We start from the raw sequence: 25,010 nt of genomic DNA, 5'->3' as shown, positions 1-25,010 counted from the left end.
CACCATCAAGGACCTAAATACTTAAAGTGTGAAAAGGGTTAGTATCATGAAGGATCCCACCGACACTGTTCATGGCTGCTACGTAGCGACCTCACCAAGACCACCAGACTCAGAAACAGTTACTTTCTCTAAGCAGCAAGGCTGATCAGCAAAATCCCACCCACTATCTTCACTACTACTTTATTATTTCCCATCAGTCACCTTATGGACCGCCTGGCATCACTTCATGGACATACAACCAAACTATGTATACAAGCTATCTTACGTATTTAAATTTATTGTGTTTATAAATTGTGTTTTTTTATCGTGTTTTTTTTTGTGTTGCATCAGATCCAGAGTAACAATTATTTTGTTTGCCTTACACTTGTGTACAGGAAATAACATTAAACACTCTTGAATCTTTAACACAATCATAGAAAGTCATTAATATTTTCCATCTTCAGGTAAGAATCGAGTGACATCTTATATTGTCTCTACCAAACTAAAACTTCCTTTTCCCATCCATTTTTCAGCTTTTTTTTTTGATCAACTGATATAAACTGGTGTAGTCAATCTTCTAATATAGCCAAAGTAGCATACAAAACAGTTTATATTGGACAAAGATAGTCTTGTTGCTGTAATTACCGTAACATTTTGTTGGACAAAACTTGAGACTTGGTGAACATTAACAGTACAATTTAAAAAAGACACTTTGAAACATTTTACTATTTTGGAAAATATGACAACTTATTTGATTCACTCAAATGAACCATAAGAAAAATTATGTCAATGAGGCATAATACCTATTTAAGAATGGAATTTGATGATCCAGCTGTTGTCCTGCCTGCAACAAAGCTGGCTCTCAATTTTTTCTTTGACAGTAGGTAAATGAAACGACAGAAGAATCAGGTGAATATCATGCAAGGTAAATGGTAAGGCCTAGGTGCCAATGCTTGAGAGCACACCTCTGCAGCACAGGCCCATAGCTCCCTGAAAGCAATAGTGCAGTTAAGAGGGTAGCGAAGACAGTTAATGCAATGCTTGCCTTCATCATCTGTAGCATAGATTACAAGAGCAAGGCATCATGTTCCAACTTTATAAAATATTGGCCTGCCACACCTGGAGCACTGTGTACAGTTATTGCCAGCACACCACAGGAAGGATGTGATAGCATGGGGAAGGTGCACAGGAGATTCTAAGTACAATGGTCAACATGATCATGGTTTGATGCTATCATTCTATTAGAGAAATTACTGAAAAATAAATAGAAAATGACTTACTGAATACTTTGATCAAACACACTTGGAATGAGCACCGAAGGTTAAGTACAGGGCATTGTAAAAGTGGAAGACTGAACTTTCTCTGGCTGTATAAATTCTACTTTGAATGCCTCAAGATATCTTGTTAATAAACCAGGAAACTGCTGCTGATATTCACAGTAGCTTCTTTGATATTTTCAATATTCCAAATATTAATATATTTAGTGTATAACTAAAACACTTAATATATGAAATTCAAATATGAACTGGAATATTGATTGATGCCTACAACTGGTGTTCCAACAGAAGTTAAACTTAAGGCACAGATGCTCATCAAAGCAGTCCTGATGAAGAAGGCTTTCGGCCTGAAATGTCAACTGTTTATTACTTTCCATAGATGTTGCCTGATCTGCTGAGTTCCTTCAGCATGTTGTATGTTTTTCTCTGCATATTTAAGGTCTTAAACAGGGACGACTTGTGAAGCAAACTTATATATAAAATAAACTTCAGAAATTGGAGAAACTATTGTCCATAAGTAGTTCTAGGTTGATGATTATTGTATAAGTGATGATTTGGATAATAAAGTGGATTTGGATTTTTAATGCTTGCAGTACACTTTTCAATTTTTAATGCTAATTATAAGCAATGCAAGAATTTGCACTATAAGTTTGAGATTAAAGATCAAATTTTGCATGTCACTTTTTCAATGATCTTTTGATATAAATCATGCTAAAATGTAATAAAATCCAGGAAAATCACAATAACTATTATCCAATTTAAGCATATACCCACTTTCATCATCTACATTTAGAATAGAACTTAAAAAACCATCAAAAGGAATTAAGTTCATACTGAAAATTTATACAGTACAGTGCAGAAGTATGGGTGCCCAAGACTTTTGTATAGTACTGCAGTAATCTTACGTATTGCACCGTACCGCTGTCACAAAAAATCATGACATACACGAGTGATAAACCTGATTCTAGTATTGGTCTCTATTGTGCACAAAGGGTGGGAAGGTGGTAGGGAGAGGGGAATCAGGATTGGGAAAAGAAGAAGGGACAGCAGAAGGAGTGGGAAGCACCAGAGAGACATTCTGTAATGATCAATTAACAAATTGTTTGGAATCAAATTACCTTGCCTGGTGTCTCAGGACTGGGTGTGTCTGCACCTGTGCCACCCCCCACCCCTGGCATTCCTCCTCTGCCACCTGTCCCACAACCCTTTCATGGTGCTCCAGTGTCACGATTTGTAACATCATTTGCTCCCGCCAGATTTACAAACTTGCTCTCTGCTCCATGTTGACAAATACAGTACTGTGCAAAAATTTCAGGCACCCTATGTATCCATATATATCACCAGATCATAACTGCTCAGCAAGATCTCTTTAGGATATGACTTAACATTTTGGATGGCCACAGTACTGGGTATTTGCACAGTACAGCTGAATATGACTACATATTCAAGGGAATGCTTCCAAAGTTAATTTTGAATTGTGTCGATGTTGGAAAAGCTAGACATCCTTCAGTGTCTGAGCTAAGCACAGTAATATCAACTTTACGATAACAAGAGTGCCAATGTGTTAACTTATATAGTGCAAAACCAAACCTGTCCCCCAAATTCCATACCACAAAAGATTAGAATTGCATTATGGAGTTAATTTTGTGACTGTGGTTGAACAGATGCAGGATATGTGACATTTTGCCAAATTTACACAAACACTACTTGCACCAGTTATGTGTGTTATGTAGCTTGGGCCGTTTTGATGGTGTTATCATCATGATCCGTCACTGCTATCAATATGGATGATCACAGATTTACATAAGTATATTTACACTGTATGGCTAAACATATATTGCTGTTGCCAGAAATCGTCAAAATTAAATAAAAGCTCTTATTACTGTCATTCATTTGCAGTTGGTTTTTCTTTTCCCATTTAATAGTTTATTTTTATTCTGTATTAAAACATCAGCCATTATGAACATTTCTAAAAAAGTGAGTTTATGAAGTATCCAAACACCTCATTATATTGCCTCTCTGCCACTGTCACTCCCAAAATGTAGGACAACAGTCCAAATAAAGTGATGACTACATTTAATAAATTAATATACATATTTTAAGATTTACAATGCACATTCATTTATCTTTAAAGGGGCTCAGAATGTTCATTATATTTACACATATACAGTTACCAGACAGACTGTAGGACTTTTTTGCTGTACGTAAACAACGGGGAAAAGGAAGAGGTTCGGATTGGGGAGAGTTCGGAGGGTTTTGTGGTAGGAGGATGAGATAGTCAGCCAACACCGACTACTCTTCGGAAGAAGGTGAAGCAGTTGACGTTGTTTGTTTACCCATCTTTCGCTCATAGTTAACAAGCCGCTGACCAACGAGATACCTGGATTTAATGAGAGACAAAACATCATCATAAAATGGACATACCATTTTTACTAAGACTGAAGTTAAATCTAAGCAGTGGTAACACTACTTGGCCATGTAAGACAAGAGAACTTGTGCAAAAAAGTTTGGAAATATATGGTGTCATTAACAGAATCTAAGCTCACAAAGTCATACGGAGCTAATGCATTCAACTTTATTTTTTCCCTCTTTTGTACATATTTATAATCCTTATTAATACAACTCATGTACTTCTACAAATTGCCCATTAGATATGGGCATACTTCTGCTGGCTTCAATTCCAGAGGTAGAAGGTTAATCAATGTTTAAACCAGGGATGCTTAAATCTATGTTTCCCGTACTTGAATGTATGATGTTGCAAACTGAAAGACTTACTTATCATTTTTAATGTGCTCATACAGGCGCTTGAACTGGCGGATTTGGAAGGACAAGACTCCCATCAATATCACCACCATTAGAAGGAAAGGATAAATTCGACGCTGGACTAGATTCTGCATCTCTGTGGTCACACCTGCACAGTCATGGGAAACAAGAAACCTAATTCAAAATTTATATCGAAAATTCTACATGAACAAGCAAGTGAGAAATAAATCTGAAGTTATAACTAAAGAGGATGAGGCAAAATAAAGAGAATTTTAAAAACACAGGTTCTTTATGCTGGCTTTCATCATTCCTTCAGCATGGAGACTTCCACTCTTGAGATTAAATCTTTGTTACTTCACGTTTAATTCAAACTGATGAGTGCACATAACATTTATCTAACAAGGATGTATCCCAACATTAACACAGTCCATAAATAATACAAACTCTTGTTTGACAGTCCATAAATAACTTAGAAAAGCAGTGCATAAATGACTTCAAATGTCAGAACTTCTGCTTTAACATGATTCTTGGGAGCATAAAAATGATTTAAATTTATTGGTGGAATTTCATTTACAGATACCCTGCCTAAATTTCGGTTTTGGAATATAGGAGTTGGGATGTAATGTTGAAATTGTACAAGACATTGGTGAGGCCAAATTTGGAGTATTGTGTACTGTTTTGGTCACCGAATTATAGGAAAGATGTCAATAGAGAGAGTACAGGGAAGATTTACTAGAATGTTACCTGGGTTTCATCACCTAAGTTACAGAGAAAGGTTGAACAAGTTGGGTCTTTATTCTTTGGAGCATAGAAGGTTGAGGAGGGACTTGATAGAGGTATTTAAAATTATGAGGGGGATTGATAGAGTTGACGTGGGTAGGCTTTTTCCATTGAGAGTGGGGGCGATTCAAACAAGAGGCCATGAGTTGAGATTTAAAGGGCAAAAATTTAGGGGTAACATGAGGGGGAACTTCTTTACTCAGAGAGTGGTAGCTGTGTGGAATGAGCTTCCAGCAGAAGTGGTTGAGGCAGGTTCGATGTTGTCGTTTAAAGTTAAATTGGACAGCTATATGGACAGGAAAGGAATGGAGGGTTATGGGCTGAGTGCAGGCCGGTGAGACTAGGTGAGAGTAAGAGTTCAGCACGGACTAGAAGGGCCGACTTGGCCTGTTTCCGTGCTGTAATTGTTATATGGTTATATGGAATTTTAGAATGTAAATACAGAGATCAGACAGAAATCATACCATCCAGAACAACTTCTTAACAATTGCTTTTGCCAATCAAGTTAGCATTTGTTGAGAAAAGGAACAATGCTTACAAAATGTTTCAGTACCTACCCAGCAGTGGCACAATGCCTGCAGCAATGACATAGGGCAGGCAGAGAGACAACAGCAACACTGCAATGACCGGCGCTGCTAGTTTGCAAATTATAAAATGCAAATCGATGTTTCGAATTCCATTTGCATAGACCTGAAGAAAAAGTTAAAGTTAATGTTGGTATACACTTCAAGATGTAAGTAATACACTGTTTATCATTTCTCTTGCTGTTGTCCCCAAGTTCAAAGTATATTAGTGAAATCAATGCAACCACGCATGGTAATAATTTGTAACAGTACAACTCTGTTCAACCAGATGAGATAGGTGAGATGTGATAGCTTGAGTTGGCAATGGTGGAGGAGGATATACTTTACAATAGAGGAATGGTGATAAGTTTGATGTTAATATAAAAAAAATGAAAAATCAAAAATTCGCTATCATCTGCCTCCACTGCAAGGTATTAAGTGGATTCTGAGAGAACTTGTATGTGATCTATCATCAATCTGGGAAGAACTTGAATATGAGAGAAGACAAGGCACAGACTGGGGAAAACTAAATACCAATGTTTAACATACATATGAATAGCCATTTTAAAATCATGCAACAGAAATAATAGCTTCTGCCATTTTAACACTCTGCAAACTACAAATTTTTTTCAAAATGTCAAATACAGTATAAAATACTTTTTTCAAAACCAAACACTATTCTTCCTCTTACTGCTATGACCCTTAGCTGATGAAATAACATTCAAATGTTACTATGCATGCACACAGGTCAATGCAGTTAATGTAAACACAACCCTTGATTTGGGAAATACCCCATAATGAAAGCACAATAATAGTCTCCTTTACATTTCCGGTCCATTCTTGGAAGAATTTTACCTGTTCAATAACGGTTTTCAGCCACCACTGAGGTCCCATCAGTGTTATAGCAGCAATTATTTTTGCATGAAGAACACCAAGAGCCCAGTCCTATTGCAAATACAAACATGATATCAAAAACTGGAATTTCAGGTGACAGGTGCTAAGTCACAATATTCAATGTCTTAACAGCCTTGAATCTGGTTTAGAGAAAATTCAAGAAGGCTATCTTAAGTTTTTGAAACACTCCTCCCACTCCAGATTTGATCCTGGTTGACCACGGAAATCAATTTAAATTTGATTTGCATCAATTTTTTTTTAATATAAAAGGTACATAGTCAGTTGAGCTATTTCTATGCATTAAAGACTGAAAAATGCATTTAAACATGGTCACGCACCTGCCAAGGGTAAAAGAGAGGTGTCTGATCCAGAGGTACTCTCAAGGGAGCTACGATAACTAATTCGAACAAAAGTCCTAAAAGGAGTGGAACCATTCCAGCCAACAACAAAGCCACTATTAATGTTTTCACAATCTACGGAGAAAAAAGTTGCAGAAAAACGTTAGAACATGAGGAAGCAGGACTCAGGAAAAGGCCAAATGACCCTTGTGCTTACTTCGCTACTCAATGAGATTATAACTGATCTAATCACAGTGATACCACCACTGTTCCACTCTCTACCAAACCCTCACAGCCCTGTAATTCAAATATTTAACAAACTTTGCCTTGAACACATTCAATTTGTCTGTATTCACAACTCTGAGGGTTAGAAAATTCCAAGAGTCAACTTGCAAAGAGGAATTTTCTCATCCTGTCTTGAATGGGTGAACCCTACTCTGAAACTATGCCTCCTGGTTCCAGATATCCCAACTAACAAACGATCCTCTCAGCACCCAGTTTTTTAAATCTCCCCAAGAATCCCATGTGTAAATAAGATCGCCCCTCTGTTGTCTAAACTCTCTTGAATACAGGAACTTTTCTTCATACAACAACCCCTCCGTCACAGGATTCAATCCTGTAAACCTTCTCTGATTGCCTCATGTAAAATCATTCCTTAAATTTGGAGATCAAAACTATTTGCAATTATTCTAGGTAAGATATTACCAGCACCCTGTAAAGCTACATTGAAATTCTCCTATTTGCAATAAAGCCCAACATTACATCAACCTTGCTAATTTCTGACTATACCAGCATGTCAATCATTCGCAACAAATTCAGAAAACATTGGAAACAATCACTGTTTTCAGCGTTTCCCAGTTTTATATCTGATTTTCAGTATTTGCATTTTTAAGATAAAAAATTACATGGCAACCATCTGTTTCATACACTTGGGCACCATCTTCCTTCCCAAATGCACGTCATTTAAAAAATGACTTGCTTTATCATTCTTCCTTCAAAAATGGACGTCATTTTCCTACACTCCATTATTATTTTAAAGCTACTCACTTATTATTAATAATTATCCATTCTATGTCTTTGCAGTTTTATGTCATCATCTATATTTGAATCCAGCAAATCTGTAAACTTAATGTTTTCACCGCAGTCATTAATATAGCAGTCATTAATATAGATGGTAAACTGTTGACCCTAGCAGAGATTCCTGTGGCACCCTACTAGTTAGATAGCCAATGTGAAAATGACCTACTTATCCTAACCATGACATTTTCATAGTCAGATATTTTCCCACCCAGTACCAACATATCACCCCTAACTATGCATGGTCTTATCTTGTGCAGTATCCTTTTATGTGGTACGTCACTTTCTGTAAACAATAGAAATGTGAGCTTTTCAAAAGATTATTACATATTAATAATTAATATATTAATTCAAGGAATGATCTCTCTCCATTTCCATCCACAAACACAGTCTTCTATTGTACCTCAGTTAACATTATTTAGCTGCATATTTATTCAGAAACACACACAATTTGCCGTATCTTTAGCAACTTGAATGACTTACCATAAGGGACCACTCCTTTAGTTTCTGAAAAATAACATCTCGGCCCTGTGGCATCCAAGCAGCTAGTACTGTAATTGCTCGGATAGTTAACCAGCAGATGTACAATCCACAGGCAGCTGTGTATAGCTCATGAATTTTGGCACTCCCGGTCCAAAATGACATCAGCCAACGACCTGCTGAAACTGCATACAAAATACGATGAGAGTATAACTGATTCACTGAAAAATGCAAAATACAGCAGAATCAAATTAACTCTCACTTTAAAAATAAAGTCCCCAAAATATTTTAAATTCACAGTTTTAATATAAACACTGAAAGAGTCATCTAAGTTCTCTTTGAAGTGGTGAAGTACAACATTTTAATACTTCATTTCACCCAGTCCAGTAACCCCATTATGATCACCTCTATAACTTTCCATTTCACGTACCCAAAAAATCATTTTCACCATTTAGTATCAATACTGAGAAAGGGAAAGTTAATTATTTTAAATATCTACTAGCCATTGAAGTTTGGCTGTCCAGGCAAAGAAACCTTGTGTTCAACTAATATAAAGCATTTAGTTTTCCACTTGATACTCTTGACTCGTGAGGTTTTATCTTTAACCAATTGCAATTCAAATAGTAGAATTTAAAATGAGTAGAATTCCAATCTTTCTTCATCAAATATACATCCCAGACCATCCCTAATATTACTCACTAATATTATGCTTGAACATGCTGCATTATTCAAGTATATTAATATCCACACAGCATAAATCAAGAAACTCAATTTATGCAACAAATTCTTATTGAAAAAGTTGGGTAAAAAAAGATGCAGGTTTTCACGTACCTGGTAATGTGAGGCAGATGAGACTGGCAATCAGCAACGTTAGACACATGAAGATGACCAATAAGAGGATCTAAAGGAAATAAAAAATAACCTTTGAGTGATTGAAGTTAGCTTGGTTGAAACATGACACATTAAGCAAAAGAACAAACTCACAAACTGCCCGAACTGCCAGCAAGTCCCAGCTTAAAAGAAATAGGATAGGCCATTTAGGACCTTGATGAGAAATAGGAAATAGTGAACTTATGGTATCTTCTACCACAGAAGGTGTTACAGTCATTTTTGGGTTTAGGTCATTTACATTTAGCGAATGGCTTTGGCTACCAGTCTTCTGTTCCTTGAAAATGCATTGTGGATTTAATTTAGAACAATGCATTCCTGAAAGCTGTGAATCCCAGTCCACAGACGCCATTGCTGTACTTTGTTTCATCAAATAAAGAAACTGCTTTGCATCTACCAGTAATTCTCTCCGGCGATTTCATTTACGCAATATTTGGTGTCAGAAATGGGATACCTTCATGACCCATCGTGGCCAATGAACTTAGCAGCCTAAGTGGGTGAGTATTTTCTAAAATAGCACCAACACTGGGATCTGTTCGGGTCGGTGGTAGACGGGAACACGAGGTATCATGAAGGCGGAGAGTTGAACTGGTATATATAAAAGTAGTGTGTACGTGTGCATGTGTGTTTATGTAAATGAGAAAACTCTGCGTGTTAATTGGGCGAGACAAAGCCACCAGTTGCAAAGGATGGTAATCGACGGTTCGGGATGCCAGAGTGAGGGCGGGTATACTCGTTCAGGGAGCTGCATTTTAGTGTATATGTTTTGCGAATGTGATGCAAAGGAATACAGCAGGCATCACGAGTTCAGGTGCTCAAAAGTGCCATATTGTGGAGTACATGCTTTGCAGTTTTAACTATGTGTTATTTAACTGGTACCCATCTTTTATATTTTGCATAGTGTGGGAATTAGTGTGGAGATATCTCAGGGAGAGGTTTTACCCAGATATATCTGCCAAGATGGCACCTATCGAGGTCAGGAAACGTCAGGTCGAGAATCCTGATGATCCAAGCCAGCCCTTGACAATTATTATGACCATTTATAAGCCCTTCACACCCGGGGAGAAACAGCATTTTGTTAGAGTTGCCCTCACTTAAAGTCACAGGTGGGAATTCAGAATTCTGGCGCAAGCTTCAGGAAATGGTTGAAATTCACCAGATGCACCCGTAAGATATACACATGTTGGTAAAAGCAAAGTGCCCGAGGAATACGTGGGACAGGATGTCCCAGGGGTGTGGAATGGTACCTGGGCAACTACTGGGAGTGCCAGCCATGAAGAAAGATATCACTCTTTTAAAGGGGAAGTGAGGCAGTGACTAGGGGGAGGTGAGAGAAACTGGGGAATGATATTTGCAGTGATTCAAAAAGCAGGTGAGATGGCCATGGTTTTTGCAGAACATAAATACTGAGCGAATGAGGAGTATTCCGGGTTGGATAATCCAGGGAGGGACGACCATGTCTTCCTGAAAATGCTAAAGGAAGGCCTGAACTCAGCCCACCACGAAGTTTTAGATTTAGGCATAACAGTGGGGTCAACCTACTCTGCGATAGTTTTGTGGGCCAGTGAGATAGGCTGAAGAAAGTGCAAGAGAGATCGTAAAGTGGCTATAGCACACCGGTACCGGGTCGCGAGGAAACGATATGATTTGGCGATATGAGTCAGCTGCACCTTTCCTCATTCCCTGTCACGCCCACTGTTGAGCTTGAACACACGCGAGGTTACTACCCGCATGTCATCCATGTCAGCGCAGGAAGGAGATCAACTCCTCGAGCTTGCAAAGGATGGTGGGCTGAAAAGTATGTTTGACATAACATCTCTGCAGGCATTCCGGATCAAAGTCAAGGCTAAATATCCTGAGATAGCCATGGAAGCACTGAAAACGTTGCTTCCATTTCCAACATCATATCGCGGTGAAGTGGAGTTTTCTGCAATGAATGCAACAAAAACAAAATTGCGGAATAGACTGGACATAAGGAACCCCCTTCGAGTATCGCTGTCTCCCATCACTCGTCGATGTTGTTGCAGGAAAACAAGCCCAGGGCTCCCACTGATACAGCGATATTGGTGTGTTGCAATGATTTTATGTTTATACGGGGAAAATATGTGGTGTGCTTAATATCCAAATGTTACTTAAAATGTTATGATGCTATTGACTTATAAGTGATTTATATAATCATATAACAATTACAGCACAGAAACAGTCGATCTCTGCCCTTCTAGTCCGTGCCAAACTCTTACTCTCACCTAGTCCCACCGACCTGCACTCAGCCCATAACCCTCTATTCCTTTCCTGTCCATATACGTATCCAATTTTTCTTTAAATGATAGTATCGAACCTGCCTCAACCACTTCTACTGGAAGTTCGTTCAACACTTATTCAAGCTCCCCTGATAATTGACTTATCACTATATTGATGCGAGGAAAATACACGCTGTATTTAATATTAAATTCGTTAGATAAACCCTTTTAGAAACGAAATTGAGTGTATTAGCCACTTATCACCTATATTCTGGTCGTGATTAACACCGCCCCCCCCCCCCGAACAGAATTGCCAAAAACGATTTGTAGAAAAATATCGGCACATACACACAAGTGCAAGTCACGCATGAGCACTGATGCCCGTGCAAGGCTTCATGGTCATTGTAGTCTCTCGGGGTAAACGCAACGTACTCTTGTCCGTTGGTAACCCTACACCCCCCCCCCCCCCGCCCCCGGGGTCAGCCGGTCCGCAAGAATATTGTCAATAGTAAACCGGTCCACAGTGCAAAAAAAGTTGGGGGCCCCTGCTGTAGCAGATGCAGCTACTGTGATGTCCCAGAGAGTTTGTTTTGTTTGTCGGCAACCAGGGCACGAAGCAAAGAACTACTGGAATAGATGGCGGCAGTGTCCAAAAAAGAGGAAGGAAAAACATGTGACCATCACAACAGACACACAATCTCTCACCCCATCGGTGCCCAGTCTGACAAATCTGACTGTCGATCAGATCAAAACACTGGTAAAGGTGGCTCCTAGGTAAGGAAAAGATGTGGCTGCGGGCCCCGCTGCCAGCACTGGTGACCCACAGATGTACACAACAGCATTGTTAGGGGAACGGCAATGCAATATGTTAGTGGACATGGGCATTGGTATCGATAACAGACCTACCCTTGCCAACAACCGGACAGGCCATTTATATCTGGGGTGTAGGAGGGAAAACAGTGAAAGCAAAAAGAAGCCAGTCACAAATACTAGAAATCGGAGGAGTGCAGCTTCCTGTGTATTTCTGGGTAGGTCCAAATAACGAGGGTACTATCCTTGGAATAGATATCCTAAGGGAAGCAGGAGCTGTTATAGATTCGGGAAAAGGAGAAATAATATGGACAAGTCAAGGACAACGAATGCATACAACCAAAAGAACACACAACCTGGCTAGCATTGTCCCAGCTGCTCCGATCACCAGACACTGGAGCCAGGATGGTGTCTATGGGTTACTTTGTCAGCAGTTCCCAGCTGTGTGGGCTAGACACAAGCAAAATTGTGGTTGAGTAAAGATAAACCCAGTTAAAACAGAGGAGGGTCTATATAAACAAACCTCATAAGCAGTACCCTATAAAAACTGAGGCACTGACCGCTGTTTAGGGTATAACAAAGGAACAAAAACACCAGGGGATACTCAGAGAGACTGCGGCCACTACTAACTCACCTATATAGCCAGTAAAGCCCAGTGGATCATATTCACTAACAACAGGCTATATCGCCCTTAAGACCATGCCAAGATTGCATTCCATAGTGGCCGGCCCTGCAACAATCCTGAATGGCTTGTCTCCAGAACATAAAGCTTTTCCAGTCCCTCCGAGGGCAGACATTACTGCGAATAAGGTAGCAGAGACTCAAGAGGCAATTGAAATTGCAAGTGTGCAGAAAGAAACAACGGAAACCAGTTTAGTAAAATTATATGAAGAGGTGGAGGCAGAAGAGGAGAGATGATGGAGAAAGGGAGTAAAGGAGGGACAACATGGGAGCTGGGCATACGGGGAGGAAAGATTCGTGGTGGACCCACCATGTATTAGGCAGATATTACTGAAGTTATATCATGGGGTAATTACGGGCTGCGGGGAGCCTGGGCTTACAGGGATAGAATGACACAGTACGTCAAAGACCTTTGTAATCAACTTCAAGTGTTGAAGGACCGAGCAAAACAACAGCAGCGAATCGCTGATCAGAGAGAGCCAGAGGAAAAGGAGATAGTCCTTCCACAGCTCGGCAACCAAGTCATGATGAGGGTGTTGCCGGAAAGGCCAGGGTTTGCCCTCAGGTGGATAGGGCCACAGACGGTACTCTTAACCAATGTTACTTGTGTCTGTGTACAGACTCGGCAAGGCAGCCAGTGGAAATACTGAACTCAGGTTAAAGCATACAACTCACCCTCTTGTTGCTCCCACAGACAGAGCGGGGGATCAAGTGTACCCAGTAACCATGTAATTACAGAGAACCTAAGAGAGGAACACCAGCCGGCCATGCCAGACCTGATGAAAACATACCCGGAGGAAACGCAAAGGCAGAAGACCCCAAGAGCGTGGCAGAAGACACTGAGAGTGTGACGGAAAACCGTGAATAGCATGTTAAAGTGTGATGATGATGGTACTCTGTAATGAAGGCTGGTTGCTGAAGGTAGGTGATTAGTTTAATAGCAGAGAATAGGAAAGATATTGGAAAATAGATGGGGAGATATTTTTAAGTTAAAGCAGAGACAGCGAGCTCCACAACTTCGATGGCATTTCAGACTGCACGTGTCATCTGAAGGCAGTCAACCCCAGTCTGAATGAGCAACTGGGCCCTCTCAACAGTCGGGCTAGTGATCAACTGGAGTGTTCGGAAAGGGGTCCCATCGGGGAGAGGTCCTTGCAGACATTTACATAGAGACCACCCCAACCCCATCCTGTTCATTGATGAGAGGGCCCGTGGGTGCTCCTGGAAAGAGAGCTTCAGTGACCAGAGAATGAAGGGGTGAAGACAAGGAATAGATTAAGCTGCAATCAGCTTGCAGGGAAAGAGACAACAGGAACATGAAAGAAGCCGCCATTTCTAAAGACTCGTTCAAATTTCTTGAACAACCTCTTTGCTTAACATTTGGTAGGTAGCAATTAGGGAATGCTAGGGTAGATATCAAGACACACAAAATTGGGGGGGGGGGGGAGTTTTGAGGCAGTGTGTTTCTGATGCCCTATTTGAGTAATCCTCCTAGGTTGGCCCTTCCTGGCACAAATTTATTTTTGTCCAGGAGGGCCAAGAGGAATTGTTAGACTGATTTTTGGGTTTAGGTCATTTACATTTAGCAAATGGCTTTGGCTACCAGTCTTCTGTTGCTTGAAAATGTATTGTGGATTTAATTTGGAACAATGCATTCTTAAAAGCTGTGAATCCCAGTCCACAGATGCTGCTGGCATCTGTGGGATGGATGTGAAATCAGAAGGTGTGAAGTTTGTATGTAGCTTCAAAAGAAAGCATTGTCTATACTTTGTAAATATGGAATTGTCCTTGTGTTTAGCAAATAAATAGCAAGCCCCATGTTGGGCCAGCAGACCTTTCCACCGAAAGCGTCTCCGTATGATGCCTGCAGTACCTTGTTTTGTCAAATAAAGAAGCTGCTCTGTATCTACCAGTAATTCTCTCTGGTGATTTCATTCACGCAACAACAGAGGGCAGTTGAGGCAAAATCATCAATTATATACATGAAATTAGATGAGTCATGTGCAGTTACAGTCAACCTTTTTCAAGGATTAGTGGGCCCAAGTGTTCTCGAAACATTAAAAAATTGTAGTATCAAAAATACAGGAATATTTCTCGACTATTGTAAGTAAAGAATTTAAACTTGAATTATGAAAAAAAAACTTTAAAATGTTACCTACCCTAAGAGGAAACTGTAAAGGCTTCCGATAAGGCTGGAAGCCTACTGGCCCACCCTGTTGCAGTATGGCCTGGTGGGCTGCATGAAGCCCTTCACCAACTATCGGGATTGCGTTGTTATTGCGAGGCTGCTGATTGTTGTTTGCTGGCTGATTGGCATTATTTTCATTTTCCTCCTGGTCTCCAAGCAAATACGAATGTAGATCTCTATTAGTAAGTAGAAAATGCATTCAAGACATTAAGATGAGAGAGCAACAAGGTTTATACAATTAATTTTTGCAGCATACTGGTACTCTTGACACTTAGTAAGTTTGCTGAACAAAGTTTAGTGACACTTTTCGTTCATTGGTTTATAAAGAGCTCGAGTGCTTTGCTTTTGGGAATTTTGGCAGGCTGCAATCATAACGATCTATCAGGCACTCGACAGGGGCCAATAAAAAGAAGTAAGCTGTAGGCAGAGACACAACTGTGTGAGTGGACATAGCTAGTTTTTGAGGAGTGGGAAATTGCAAATGTCACTCAGAATCAGAAATAGATTTCATATCACTGCCATATGTTGTGAAATTTGTTGTTCTGCAACAGCAGTACATTGCAATACATAAAAACTGTAAATTACAGCAAGTATAAACAAGTTAAATTAAATAAGTAGAGCAAAAGGAGAATAAAAGAAGTAGTGAGGCAATGTTCATAGGTTCAATATCCATTCAGAAACCAGAAAGCAGAGGAGAAGAAGCTGTTCCTGAATCGTTGAGCTTGGGTCTTCAGGCTCCTGTACAACTCACTGATAAGTAGCAATGAGATCATCCTGGGTGAAGGGGTCCACAATGATGGATGCTGCCTTTTTGGGTCATCACTCTTCGAAGATGTCCTGGATGTCGGGGAGGCTGGTGTTCATGATGGAGCTAACTGATTTCGCTACTTTCTGCAGCTTATTTCAATCCCATGTAGTGGCCCCTCCCTCCACACCAGATGGTGATGCAGTCAATTAGAATGGTCTCCATGGTACATCCATTAAAATTTATGAGTGCCCTTGGTGACATACCAAATTTCCTCAAACTCTTAATGAAATATAGGCGCTGTTGTGCCTTCTTTGTAATTAATACGCTGGGCCCAAGATAGATCCTCAGAGATGTTGACACCCAGGAACTTGAAATTGCTCACCTTTCCACTTCTGATCCATTGATGAGGACTGGTGTGTGTGTGCCCTCATCTTACACTTTCTGAAGTTCACAAACAATTCACTGGTCTTACTGACACTGACTGCAAGGTTGTTACTCCTACACCACTCAAGCAGCTGATCTATCTTGCTCCTGTGTCGTCTTGTCACCACCTGAAATTCTACCAACAATAGTTGTGTTGTCAGCAAATTTATAGATGGCATTTGAATTGTGCCTAGCCACACAGTGATGGCAGTAGAGAGTAGAGCAGTGGACTAAGCACACATCCTTGAGGTGTGCCGGTGTTGTTTATCAGTAAGGTGGAGATGTTATTTTCGATCTGCAGACTGGTCTTCTGGTGAGGAAGTTGTGGATCCAGTTGCAGTCAGAGGTACAGAGGTCCAGGTTATGGAGCTTTTTGATCAGAACTGTAGGAATGATTATGTTAAACACTGAGCTGTAGTTAATATATAGGAGCCTGATGCAAGTATTAGTACCGTCCAGGTGATCTAAGGCCACATGAAGAGCCAATGAGATCCACTGCAGACTTATTACAGCCGTAGGCAAATTGCAGTGGGTCCAGGTCCTTGCTTAGGCAGGAGTTGATTCTAGCCATAACCAACGTCACAAGTACTTCTTCACTGCAGATGTGAGTGTTACTGGACGTTGGCAAGTTGTTAAGACAGCTCACCTTACTCTTCTTGGGCACTGGTATGTTTGTTGCTCTTTTAAAGCAGGTGGGAGCTTCCAACTGTAGCAAAGAAAATGTCTTAGAACACAACTGCCAGTTGGTTGGCACAGGTTTTCAGAGTCCTACCAGGTACACCATACACTGTCACCTTGCAAGGGTTCAATCATTTGAAAAACGTTCTGACATCGGCATCCAAGCCAGAGGTCACAGGGTCAATGGATGTTGCAGGGATCCTCATACCGGTAGCTTTATTCTTCCTTTCAAACTGTGTATAAAAGATATTGAGCTCACCTGGGAGTAAAGCATGACTGCCATTCATGATGTTAGGTTTTGCTCTGCAGGAAGTAATGGCCTGCAAACCCTGCCAGAGTTGTGTGCATCCAGTCCTGTCTCTAACCTCAATCAGAATTGTTCTTTTGCTCTGGAGATAGCCCTCCGTAAGTCGTACCCGGCCTTCTTGCATAGTTCTGGATCACCAGACTTGAATGTCACAGAATCTAGCAGTCAGCTGACTACAAATCTCCTGATTTATCTACAGCTTTTGATTCGAGTATGTAGGGCATGTTCTCATAGGTACACATTCATCCACACAGGTTTTAATGAAGTCAGTCACAACTGCGGTATATACATTCAGACTTGAAGATGAATCCACTCTTCAAGAATGGAGAGAGGCAGAAGAAAGTAAATTGTAGGGTAGTTAGCTTGATGTCAATTGTTGGAAAGATGTTGGAGTCTATTATTAAGGATGAAGTTTTAGGGTATTTGGAGGCACATGACAAAATAGGCCAAAGTCAGTAAGGTTTCCTTGAGGAGAAATCTTGCCTGACAAATCTGTTGGAATTCTTTAAGGAAATAACAGGCAGTAAAGATCAAAAGAGAATCAGTGGATGTTGTTTATTGGGATTTTCAGAGAGCATTTGACAAAGTGTCACACAAGCAGCATGAGACTGCTGAACAAGATAAGTGCCCATGGTATTACAGGAAAGATAGTAGCATAGATAGGAGATTAGCATGGAAGATTTAGATCAGGGATGAGGAAAAATTCCTTTTACCAGAGGGCAGTGAATCTCTAGAATTCACTGCCACAGATGGCAGTGTAGCCCAAGACATTAGGTACACTTAAGGCAGAAGTTGACAGGTTATTGACTAATCAGGGTGTTAAAGGTTATAGGGAGAAAGCAGGAGAATGGGGTAGAGAGGGATAATAAATCAGTCATGAATGGTCTAATTCTGCTCCTACATCTTATGTTCTTTTTTAGATGATCATTTCAAAATCTGGATCATAAGACATTTTTAAAAGCAGTCATAAATGTGAGCTTAATTTCCCCAGAAGAACGTTGAAGCTTTTCTCAGTCTTTTGAGATTGAAATGCCCAACTTAGAAGCATTTAGGGACATAGCGTGTTAAGTAAAAATGAATTAATTACAAGAATTGGTGCTAAATCCGCCATAACTTTACTGCAAGCTTTCTAAATTATATTGTGTCTTGACACATGTATCCCACAATTTTACCAAAAAATGAATGTGCTTTTTTGTTTAAATGTTACTCATTATAAACTGGCAATATGGATTAGTGTACTCTTCCTTTCAAAGTTATAAATGACAGCTTTAATAAAAGGTAAACAAATATCTAATCTATTGCGCCGAAAAACATATTCCAGAAGAATTATGCCATTGAACTTATCCGAAGATGTTCATCCTGTCCACATCTCTTCAGTCAGTCGCCTTCCTCACTGGGAGACCATAATCAATGTGGATCGGAAAAAACATCTCCCTATAGCTGACAACCAACACTACTGCACCTGAAGGATGCCCACTGCTCTACTCTCCTCTACACCCACAACTGTGTGGCTAGGCACAACTCAAAAGTCATCTATAAATTTGCTGATGACACACCAGGAATTTCAGATGGTGACAAGGACACGTATAGGAGTGAGGTTGATCAGCTGTTTGAGCGGTGTCGCAAAAACAACCTAGTACACTTCAGTAAGACTAAGAGATTGATTGTTGACTTCAGGAAGGCTAAGTTGAAGGAACACTCACCAGTTCTCATTGAGGGATCAGTAATGAAAAGGGTGAGCAGTTCTAAGCTCCTGGGTGTCAACATTATCTGAGGATCTATCCTGGGCACAACATATTGATGAAATTACAAAGAAGGCATGACAATGGCTATATTTCATTAGGAGTTGGAGGAGAATTGGTATTTTATCAAAGACAATTGCTAATTTCTACAGATGTACTGTGGAGAGCATTCTAACTGGTTGCTTCACCATCTGGTACGGAGGGCTTGACTGCACAGGACTGGAAAAAGCTGCAGAGAGTTGAGAAGCCAGCCAACTTCATCATAGGCACTGGGTTCCCCGCATCCAGGACACCTTCAAAAGGTGATGCCTTAAAAACATGCCATCCATCGTTAAGGATGCCTGTCACCCAGAACATGCCCTTTTCTCACTGCTACCATCACGGTGGTGGGACAGGAGCCTAATGACACATATTCAATATCTTAGCAGTTTCTTCCCCTCTGCCATCAGATTTCAGAATAGATAATGCACATATGCATACTACCTTGTTTTTTCCTTTTTTATTCTCTTTTTGCACTACTTAATTTTTAAAATATTTATTGTAAATTAGGTTTTTGTATTGTAGTGCAATGTATCACTGCCGTAAAAGAACATATTTCATGACATATTTCTGTGCCAATGATATTATACCTGATTCTGATTCTAATAATCTTCACTGCCATCTAGAAAGGATAAAAGACTGAAGAAGCACTTACAGTAAATACCCAGCTGTGACTGTCCAAGCTCGAACCAGCCCCTTCAACCACTGTCGCGTGTGTCCCTGTTCCAGTAGAGCCGGCAAAACGACCTGCAAAAGCAGCAGCTCCAATGACAGCTCACTGACTGGGGCATCACTATAGACAGAGGGGAAAAAAAGAAGTTAAGACAAATACCAAACTGTCTATATATACAATTTATCATCAATGAAAAGATACAACTCTTTCCTGATTACCATTACCTCCAAAGAAGGCTTTTTGAATTGTTGGAATTTTTAGACAGCTGTCATTTTTCAATTTCATCAGTCTGTAAATGACAACTGGAGGACAATGCATGTTAGATTTCACCTCCTCAGGTAGTTGCTACTTCACCAAATTGCAGAGGGTTGAGGTAACTTTGTGAAACAGCAATGAAAATGACCTGAGTTACTGGGAATGAAAAGAGGAAGACTCACACTATCTTTTTTAGGTCAGTTCTGCATTTTAGTTCTGCTTTATCAGATGCTGCAGCCACACCGGGCATTTGCGTCTGGAGAATATGAGGCCAACATAAATGGAAAAGCATTCAATGGAATTCACTTTCATTGCGATTTTGTAGCTTACCAATACAAATGTTTTACATATCCAAATTAAGGCCATAACATGCATAAACTGTACTGGATTGGGTATTATGTAATGAACCAGAAGTAATTAGGGACCTTAAGGTAAAAGAACCCTTAGGAGGCAGTGATCACAATTTGATTGAGTTCAACTTGAAACTTGATAAAGAGAAAATAAAGTCTGATGTAGCAGTATTTCAGTGGAGTAAAGAAAATTACAGTGGTATGAGAGTGGAGTTGGTAAAAGTAAATTTAAAGGAGATGCTGGCAGGGATGACAGCAGAGCAGCAATGGAGTGAGTTTCTAGGAAAAATAAGGAAGGTGCAGGATAGATGTATTCCTAAAACAAAAGAAATACTTAAATGCAAAATAGTACAACCATGGCTGACAAGGGAAGTCAAAACTAATGTAAAAGCAAAAGAGAGGGCATACAACATTGCAAAATTTAATGGGAAGACAGAGGATTGGAAATTTTTTTTAAAACCCCACAGAGAGCAACTAAAAGAATTATCAGGAGGGAAAAGATGGAAGGAGGAAGGCAACAGAAGGAAATTATATAGCCTGACCTCAGTGGTTGGGAGTCAATTGTTAAGGATGAGGTTATGGAGTGCTTGGTAGGCCAAGACAAGAGAGGACAAAATCAGCATGGTTTCCTTAAGGGAAAATCTTGCCTGACAAACCTGTTGGAATTCTTTGAGGAGATTACACATAGGATAGATAAAACAGATGCAGTGGATGTTGTATATTCTGACTTTCAGAAGCCTTTGACAAGGTGCCACACATAAGGCTGCTTACCAAGTTAAGAGCCCATGGCATTTCAGTAAAGTTACTGGCATGGTTGGTAGGAGGCAGTGAGTGGGAATAAAAAGATCTTTCTCTGGTTGGCTGCCAGCGATTAGTGGGGTTCCACAGGGTTCAGTGTTGGGACCACTTCTTTCTAGGCTGAATATCAATGATTTAGATAATGGAAAAGATGGTTTTGTTGCCAAGTTTGCAGATGATACAAAGATTGGTGAAGGGATAGATACTGTAGAGGAAACAAGTAGGCAACAGAAGACTTCGACAGATTAGGTAAATGGGTTAAGAGAATGGCAAATTAAATACAATGTTGGAAAATGCATCGTCATGCACTTTGGTAGTAGAAATAAATGAACAGACTATTTTCTAAGTGGGGTGAAAATCTAACAATTTGAGATGCAAAGAGCCTTGTGCAGAACACCCTAAAGGATAACTTGCAGGTTGAGTCAGTGGTGAGGAAGGCAAATGCAATGTTAGCGTTAATTTCAAGAGGTCTCAATACAAGAGCAGGGATGTGATGCTGAGGCTTTAAGGCACTGGTGAGGCCTCACCTTGAAGACTGTAAACAGTTTTGGCCTCCTCATCTAAGAAAATATTGGCATTGGAGAGGGTTCAGAGGAGGTTCACAAGGATGATTCCGTCTGTGAATGATAGGGTTATCACACGAGGAACGTTTGATGGCTCTGGGTCTGTACTCGTTGGAATTTAGAAGGATGAAGGTGGGATCTCTTTGATACCTTTTGAATGTTGAAAGGCCTAGACAGGCTAGATGTAGAAAGGATATTCCCCACGGTGGGGGAATCTAGGACAAGAGCCTCAGGATAGATGAGTGTCCATTTAAAACAGAAATGCAGAGAAATTTCTTCAGTCAGAGGGTGGTGAATTTCTGGAATTTATTACCACAGACAGCTACTGAGGCCAGTTTGTTGGGTGTATTAAAGGCAGAACTTGATAGGTTCCTGAATGGATATGGCATCAAAGGTTACAGGGAGAAGGCTGGGGAGTGGGGCAAAGGAAGGGAAAAAAGGATCAGCCATGATTGAATGGCGGACCAGACTCAGTGGGCCAAATGGCCTCATTCTGCTCCTATGTCTTATAAGGAGGTTAAACATATTACAGTACAGCACAGGAACAGGGCTTTCAACTCACACTATTGTGTCAAACTTATTAAGCTAATCCCTTTTGTCTACACATTTTCCATACCCCCACTTTCAAAACGCTCTTTTAAATGCTGCCACTACCCCAGAAGCACATTTTGGGCATTTACCACTCTGCAAAGAAAAACTTGCCCCAAACATATCCTTTGAATATTCCCTCTCCCCTTACCTTAAATTCATAGCCTGTAATATTAGACACTTCGACCCCCCCATAACATAGCTCTCTACCCTATCTATGTTTCTCATAATTTTTATAAACTTCTGTCAGGTCTCTGAGCCTCAGCCTTTGCCTCGCCAGGGAAAACAATGCTAGTTTCTTCATGTAGTCCTTAATGCAGCATCCCGGTAAACCTCTCCTGCACCCTTTCCAAAGCGTCAGCATTCTTCCTATAATGGGGGGTGGGGAGGCGGGGGAAAGGAGACCAGAACTGAATGTAATACTCTAGATGGCACATAACCACAGTTCTATAAAGCTGCAACATAACCTCCTATCAAACTCAATGGTTCATCTAATAAAAACCTTTTTTGCCACTCAATCAACGGGTACAGGTACTTTCAGGGAACTATGGACTTGAACCCCAGGATCCTCTGTACGTAATTTTTTTTTAAAAAGACATACCACATTAAGAGTCTAAGAAAAGCTTAAGTGTGCGTTGTTATTGGCAGGGGAATGTCCAACTTTTAATTATGGAAGGTACACAAACAGGAGGACCTTGGTACCATTTCTACAACTGGGTGTGAAGTGAATTTGTAAAGTGTCTTACAGCAGCTCAAAAAAAAACCAAGATATTAGCACCAGAAGGATTGTATGGAGTACCTGCCCCATTACAAACTAAAGTTAGTCCAAGGAATGTTTAAGTGTAAATTACTTCATTGGTCATTTAGCATACATGATAAACATTTACCCTATGCTGGGATGTATGAATAGGGTCTCAGGACTCTGATTACTTTAACCTTTCAAATGGACATGCAAATTGTCAGAATATGGCAGCCCAAATCATATTGCCATTGGACATTTAAAAATCAGGAATGTCAATTATAATATTGTTGTTATACAGGATAATGTTTTACCTGTAAAGCATTACATTGTATGGCAGAAAGTCAGGTAGCAGAGTCTTAATAATACGAATTGGTAACCACAACATCAGAAGGACTATCGATCCAAAGACAATCTGCAAAGAAAAAGTCAACACCCCCATATTTAACCAAAAGAGCTATGTAAAACAAAAATAAATGTTTGAGATGTTTTACTTATTTCTCATGTGCCTAGAAAATGTATCCTTCAAATGTTTTCCATTTTCTTCCAGTTATTTGTATAATTGTTTCATTTTCAGCACAGAGTCAGAGCAATACATGGTTAGAGGTGCTTTGGCCAGAGTCCTCGCTGATCGCGGTGCCCACCCATCTGGTCTCAATCTCCTGCATTCAGCCCATATTCTTCCAATCTCCACTCGTCCAAGTACCTATCCAAGTGCCTCTTAAATGATGCCATTGAACTTCTCACAACTACTTCTTCTGGTAGCTCATTCGATATACTCACCACCCTCTGTGTGGAAAAAGTTACCACTCAGGTTCATATTAAATCTCTCCCCTCTCATCTTAAACTTGTGTCACTTAGTTTTGGACGCGTCTATCCTAGGAAAAAGACTGTTACCAACCATCATATCCATGTCTCTCATAATTCTAAACACTTCTATAACGTTGGTCCTCATTCTCCTACGTTCTAAGGACAAAGACCTAGCCTAACCAACTTCTCTCCATAACTCAGGGCCCATTTAACCACAATTTCTATAATAAAGCTTTCAAAACTGCACTTCACCAACAACTTGTATAACTGCTACATAATGTCTCCCGTTGACTTTGTTGAAGGCTTTGAGGTCTAAACAGACAACATCCATTGCCCATCCTCACCTAATGTTTTACTCATCTGTTCCAAAAAAAACTCTTAAAAGTTTGTTAAGCAGGACCTTCCACACACAAAATCATGCTGATCATCCTAATCAGACTTTGTCTCTTCAAATACTGGTAAATCCTGTCCCTCAGAAACCCCTCTAGTAATTTCTGAACATTGAAGTCAGGCTGACAGGCCTGTAGTTCCCTTGCTCATCCAAACTAGCCTTAAACAATGGAAAAACATTTGCCACCTTCCAGTCTACAGGAACTTCTCCAGTGGCTAACAATTGAAGGAAATATCCCTGCAAAAGCCTCTGCAATTTTCTTATAGTTTCCTACAAAGTCCAAGGACCTAGGGCTTATCCACCTTAATTTGCTGGAAGGCTGCAAATACCTCATCTTCTGGTTATATGGATGTTTTCCAAAACATCTCCACTTGTTTCCCTTATCTCTTGAGCAACCATGGTTTTCTCTTCAGTAAACACAAAGGAGAAATATGTATTAATATTCCCATTACATTTTCTGTGGATCACGACATGACTACTAGCACAAAGGATAAACATCAATTTTCACTGATTGGAGCGTTTAAGCCAAAACCAACAAACCATACAAAATAATATTGAAAACCAGCCTCTTCATCAAAATTCAATCATTATTCTGAACAAGAATCCAATCACTGAAAAAGTGCCATTGATCAAAAGCTACAGAAGCAAATGGTGGAATGTGCAGGTTTATGTAAAACCCGTTTTCATCCACATGCAATACAAGAATTGAAACATTAAAACAGTCAGTGTTCCACTCCTCAAATGGGTTAGCCATTTAATCATAATCCTCTTATATACCATGCTATCCAATCTGAGAGCTGATTAATTCTTTCCAACCAAGTATTTATCCACATTTATTCCAAATACTCCTTTCTGCAAACACCCTGGGTAACTCGTCTCTGTTCAATAATTTATCTCAAGAGTACAGGCAACAGGTGCTTTGGGTGGGTAGGGTTAGTTCCTAGAAAT

The 25,010-nt window shown here is 40.1% G+C and overlaps 1 protein-coding gene across 2 annotated transcripts in view; it reads right to left on the bottom strand.

Moving 5' to 3' along the window:
• Positions 1–1,999: 1,999 nt before the first annotated feature.
• The window catches only part of marchf6 (membrane-associated ring finger (C3HC4) 6), a 77,811-nt gene continuing 54,800 nt past the window's right edge, over positions 2,000–25,010 (bottom strand). For both annotated transcript variants that reach the window (XM_072283512.1, XM_072283513.1), the window contains exons 17-26: positions 23,176–23,276; positions 19,551–19,688; positions 14,930–15,134; positions 8,983–9,052; positions 8,155–8,336; positions 6,595–6,729; positions 6,218–6,307; positions 5,357–5,489; positions 4,032–4,167; positions 2,000–3,636 (exon numbers count right to left, since the gene is read on the bottom strand). In XM_072283512.1, coding sequence (XP_072139613.1) covers positions 3,549–3,636; positions 4,032–4,167; positions 5,357–5,489; positions 6,218–6,307; positions 6,595–6,729; positions 8,155–8,336; positions 8,983–9,052; positions 14,930–15,134; positions 19,551–19,688; positions 23,176–23,276 — 1,278 coding nt within the window. In that variant the 3' untranslated portion in view covers positions 2,000–3,548. The remainder of the gene's footprint in view (positions 3,637–4,031; positions 4,168–5,356; positions 5,490–6,217; positions 6,308–6,594; positions 6,730–8,154; positions 8,337–8,982; positions 9,053–14,929; positions 15,135–19,550; positions 19,689–23,175; positions 23,277–25,010) is intronic.

The sequence above is a fragment of the Mobula birostris genome, chromosome 19 (assembly GCF_030028105.1).
Source record: "Mobula birostris isolate sMobBir1 chromosome 19, sMobBir1.hap1, whole genome shotgun sequence".
In the NCBI taxonomy this organism is placed as follows: Eukaryota; Metazoa; Chordata; class Chondrichthyes; order Myliobatiformes; family Myliobatidae; genus Mobula; species Mobula birostris.
The sequence above is the reverse complement of the archived record's forward strand: the minus strand, read 5'-3'. Positions and strand labels throughout refer to the sequence as shown.